The sequence below is a fragment of the Rana temporaria genome, chromosome 4, assembly GCF_905171775.1.
Source record: "Rana temporaria chromosome 4, aRanTem1.1, whole genome shotgun sequence".
NCBI lineage: Eukaryota > Metazoa > Chordata > Amphibia > Anura > Ranidae > Rana > Rana temporaria.
In genome coordinates, this window is record NC_053492.1 from 124,657,411 (window position 1) to 124,663,044 (window position 5,634).

The 5,634-nt window shown below is 41.7% G+C and overlaps 1 protein-coding gene across 1 annotated transcript; it reads right to left on the reverse strand.

Moving 5' to 3' along the window:
- Positions 1–2,771: 2,771 nt before the first annotated feature.
- Positions 2,772–4,590, reverse strand: FOXL2 (forkhead box L2). Its single transcript, XM_040349023.1, has one exon. It carries the CDS (start codon positions 4,045–4,047, stop codon positions 3,070–3,072), a length of 978 nt encoding a protein of 325 aa, XP_040204957.1. The 5' UTR covers positions 4,048–4,590; the 3' UTR covers positions 2,772–3,069.
- Between the last annotated feature and the right edge of the window lie 1,044 nt (positions 4,591–5,634).

Here is a 5,634-nt window from a genome sequence, read left to right on the forward strand (position 1 = left end):
CAATATATACAGGCATACCCCATTTTATATATATATATATATATATATATATATATATATATATATATATATATATATATATATATATATATATATATATATATATATATATATACTGCAAACGGGTTTGTAAGGACTATTTCGAGATGCAGAAAGCATAAGTAGACAGTAAAAATGCTATAGGATCTTTATCTGTTAAGAAAACGCCATGGGCTTGATTCAAAATCTACACCAATTAAGGATCTTTAATTCTATCCTTGAGATTGTAATTTGTAAACCTTATTTCTGAAGTTTAAAGTAACTGTCACTTTTTTAAAGAGTTTGAATTAAAACTTGAATTGTACATTCCAAATAAATGAATATAGAGCCCAGAGTCACCCCATCCCTGAGCCCCCTGAATACAGTATACAGCAGCCTGCATTGTATGTACAGCACATACTTCCTCTGCCTTGCACACACCACTACAGCCTGCTACACCGCCATAGGGGAAGGATCACCACCCCGGACACCAGCAATATGAAAACAAGTCTGACACTGCTGACCTGTCAGTATATCAGAGATCTGTCATACTGAACACAAAACGTTAGGAAAATTAACCTCATAACGATTTGTGTTGCTACATCGAGTCAGGAACTGCTGCAAGAATAATCCAATTAAATTCATATATAAATCACTTGATAATTTATTATGTATAATAATTTAAATAACATATTTGGCTTATTTACTAATGCGCTAACATCATAAAACGTGTACTGTAAATAGTAATAAAAATACTGTATAAATTGAATAAAGCGTGAGGCTTTTTCGTTTTCATTTTGCAGGTACTGTAAATAGAAGTCAGTATTGTTTTTTTGTTTTTTTACTTAAAAAAAAAAGCCATTCTAGTACTCACAGCTACACATAATGGACGACTAGGATAAAAGAAAAAGAATATTTTATTGGGGGGGATTTACAAGGCTAAAAATACAACCAAAACATAAAATCCAAAAAAAGAAAAAAAAAAGTGCTAACTGACTTCAGTATGAGAAAATTGGTCCCAAATATCGGCCATACACAGCTCAGTGTCAGCAGATTGTCCTCGGAGGGGGAGAGGAGTCATAACGGATTCTGCTGTACAAAAACACAAACTAGGCACCAACATACGTTAACGCTTCATAGTGCGTTAACACTCCATGCGTCATAGTGCGTTAACACGCCATGCGCCATAGTGCGTTACCACGCCATGCGGTAACACGTGTTAAAGCGTGCCTTTTCCGGGATTGTAGTGTGAACAAGTTAACAGTGACTGAAATAAAAGTAGTTAGTTTACTAAAAGAGCTGTTTACATATCAAGGTGAATGTTTGCTTTCCAAATTTTAATGCTAGTAAATAAGAGGAAGCTTTCTCAATCATGTGTGAAGGAAATTAAAAATAATAATAATTTTTGCAGACACAGATCAAAGTGAACACAGCTTCACCTTATTTACTACTAATCTGCTTGGTAAACAACCCCTACTGCCCCTTTTAGTAAATCAACCCCACATTTTTCTCAGTCACCATTACACAAGCGTTGATTGTACTAGTGTAGTGCAGTTGGTTGATTTTGCTTTGGGATTTGTATCCATACTGTCAATATAGTGTATCATCTTACAGGAAGGGAAAAGACAAAATGTTGTCATAGTATACAGAAAAAAAAAATGAATGGGCAATCTATTTGTGTCAAGCAAGGGACTAGTGACGACCTTATTTAATGGACAATTGAATCAGTAGCTGCTATGGGGGGAACTTTGTGACTTTTGTAAAATCAGAGGTAAAACTAGATTTATTGGGGTAATGCCCCCAAAATGTGGAGTAATGCAGAAATTCTGTAATATACTGAAATAATTCTCTGAATTGTAAGATGCACACTCGTGTAGCTATCAACACATCTTACACTACAAATATCTCAAATGCACTGCTGGAATGGGCAAAAATGCTTAATAATAAAAGTGGGGGGGCTGTATGTATAAACCAGGTTCTCTTTGCACTTTAGATTTGAAATTTATAAAGTTTGCACAAACCTGTAGCACACTGCAATTAGGCGAATTTACTAAAGGAGTTTAGGATCCTCACACAATAATTTGTGTAAATATTTACTTCAAGTATCAAATCGTGTGAAAAGCAAATACCTGAAGCGAATATTCTCACAATTTCTTGTGTGAAGATATTACATTTCTTTATAAATCTGCCTAATTTTAATGAATCAGGTTAATACTAAAAAAAAAAAAAAAAAAAGCCAAGACATTTCTTTAAATAAGTGCTCCACTTTGCTTCAGTTTTATACTACTTCTGCCACCAGCTGTAGTGGAACTAAAGACCCAGCACTTCCTAGGGTAGCATGCTGAGACTAGTAGTTGTCCAGCAGCAGCAGAAGAGCTATGGATGCCAGCTCATGATGTGTATCATAGCTGTATGCAGAATGTGTATGGTGTGGCTTCATATCAGTGTAAACATGGAGGAAGTGTCACAGTTAGACAGGTACATCACACTACTATACAATGATACACTTACACTGCCTTCAGCAGAGGACTGTAATAAAATCAGTTCCCCAGTGTCTCTATGGCACCAAGCCTATAATAATCCTCAACTACAAAAAGAGACTGGCAATAGGAGCTGAATCTTCTTAAAGAGAAATGTCTGTCTTCAGAGGTCTATCCATGGGTGCGCATTATTGGAAGGTTCTATGTCTTTGTGGGGTTGCCCAAATTGCTGGACTATGGACTCAGAATTGGGGCGCACTGTATATATATAGGTAGGTCCGCAGTTCAGTCTTTTGGTGCCTTCCCAGATTGGTAAATTGTGGCACCTCAGTGCTGGGGTGCACATTGTAGAAAAGTCCTCAGATCAATCATGTAGGGTCTCCACAGACTAGTGAACTGTGGGTTCTCAGAGGTGGGGTGCACTTTGTAGTTAAGTCTTCAGATCAGCATTGTGGGGTCTCCCTAAGGGACTCGGAGCTGGGATAAACATTGTAGATAGATCCTCAAATCAGTCATTTAGGGTATCCCCAAAGCTGGGTGAACAGTGGGTTCAGTCTTATAAGCTCCTCTCTCAGAGGTCTATTCTGGGGTGCAGGGCGCTGTGTTTGGTTTCATGGTCCCAGTAGGAACAGTGCATCATAGACAGCTCGGGTTGCCTGGCACAAGGGAACTGCACCCCATTTGGAGTTGCTGCAGGTGGGGGAGCAGGGCTGGCCGGGCTCAGTTGCTGGGGGTGATGAGCATGCGGATGGTGATGATGGTGGCTCATGCCATTGTAGGAGTTGACCATACTGGGTAATGACATGCTCTGTACCCTAGAATATGGACTGTAGGAGGACGAGGCAGACAGTCCCTTCACATTGACTGGGCTAACATTGCCACCGGCCATCTGACAGGAGGTGTAGGACATAGGGGTTGGAGGCTGTCCCAGGGACCATGAGTTGTTCATGAAGGTGGACTGCAGGTACTTGGGTGGGGACAGGTAGCCGTAAGTGTCACTGCTGAACAAGCTCTTACCTGCCTGGAAATGGGTAGGAGGGGGTCGGAATGGCCTTTTCATCCGCCTTCTCCTTCTGTAGTTGCCCTTCTCGAACATATCCTCACATGCTGGGTCCAGGGTCCAGTAGTTGCCCTTCCTTTCTCCACCACCTTCTCGGGGAACCTTGATGAAGCACTCATTGAGGCTGAGGTTGTGCCTTATACTGTTCTGCCAGCCCTTCTTGTTTTTCTCATAAAATGGAAATTTGCTGATGATATATTGGTAGATGGCAGACAGAGTCAATCTTTTCTCGGTGCTTTCCCTGATGGCCATGGCAATCAGTGCCACATAGGAATAAGGGGGTTTCTGAGACGGGTCCGGCTTCTCTTGTCCCTTTTCCTGGCTCACGTCATCCTTGTCCCTCTCCACCTCCTTGCTGGCATTAGGGTTGTGGGCCATTAGAGCCACCGTGTTCTCATCAGATGCCTGGTAGGAAGCCATGTTGGCACCTCTCTGGCCAAAGCAGCTACCCAGACTGGAATATTCCGAAGACGCTGAAGTGGCACTCATAGGAGAAACTGGAGGTCCATATGCCAGCTGCTGTGAGCTTTGGGTTTGATAGGTGGTATCTCCTGGATATCAGAGGCTGCCAAGTAAGATGAAGGGTCAATAAAGCACTTCCAGACTCTGTACTTGATTATAGAAGTCCAATCTGCAGTCCAGAAGTCCTGGCACTGGTGGTACCAGTATGTGTGTGTGTGTGCCTACAGTTCAGATTTAGAGGCACAGCAGGTATCGGTGCCTAATTGCGTCCGATGACACTTGTAGAGCACAGATGTCCAGGCGCTGCTTGCTGAAGAAGACTGCCTCTTGTAGCACTCAGCTCCTCTGGCTGTTGGGCACTGGCGGCGCATCAGATGAACTAGTGCTGTCCAAGTCTTGCCCCCTCTCTCGTGTTCCTCTGTCTTAGCAGGAGGCTGAGACCTGTGACTGAGGATCCTTCCTCTAGTTTCATTGTATTAGAAGTCAGCCAAGTTCCGCTTCCGTCAGCAGCTCCCCCTCTATAGCATAGGAGAGCAGCCTGGGGAGGGAAGGGTTCACCTCCAAGTCACAGACATCCAACCTGACAGCTTGGAGATCACACCTATCATTTAGGCAGTGCGCAGCTTGGGGGCGCAGGGACCTCTCACCCCCATCCTATCCCAAACCCCTTGGCTCTTTAACCCTTTGCGCCTGGAGCTTTGTGCATAGCCTGCAGATCTGCCTCCTCTCATCTGCATGGGCTTAGAAGGTGTTTTCCTATTCCCAATGAAGCTAGTCTCTCTGCCCTTCTGGATCTGCCACAGGAGCCCAAAGCTAACACTTCGCTCATTCTCTATTTAACGCTAGATTTATCGCCACTCTACAGATGATCTGCATGCCCAGAGATCAGAGGCACCTCTTCATCATCCCTTGGTGACACTATATGGTGTGTGGCAGCCAAAGGACTAACTTTCCGAGGACATTTCACCCCACCAGCTCCCTTCATTTATCGCTAACGAATCTTATTACAAACGGTAAATATTCGCATATCAGAAAAGGAAATGCGTATAGGCGAATGGGATCAAGGCTTACATTTATTATGCGAAATGATCATCATTATATCATGCAATAATTACCCAGCAATACCGATTTTATAGTAGTAAATAAGTGCCCATCGCTTTATTTTTTTACACATTTAGCTGATATATCTTGAGTTATTTACATATACAAACCTTAGATGTACTAATGGAACTTAGCATGTTCACTTTGCAAAGTGAATTTTCCCTGTGCAAAGGGAATTTTCCCTTACCTTTGTGAATAGAAAAGCTGTGCTGATGTCAATCATCAATAAATATCAGTAAATAAGTGCCCATCGCTTTATTTTTACACATTTAGTTGATATATCTTGAGTTATTTACATACACAACCCTTAGATTTACTAATGGAACTTAGCATGTTCATGTAAGTGAATTTTCACTGTACAAGGGGATTTTCCCTTACCTTTGTGAACAGAAAAGCTGTGCTGATGTCAATCATCAAATAAATATCAGTAAATAAGTGCCCATCGCTTTATTTTTACACATTTAGCTGATATATCTTGAGTTACACAAACCTTAGATTTACTAATGGAACTTA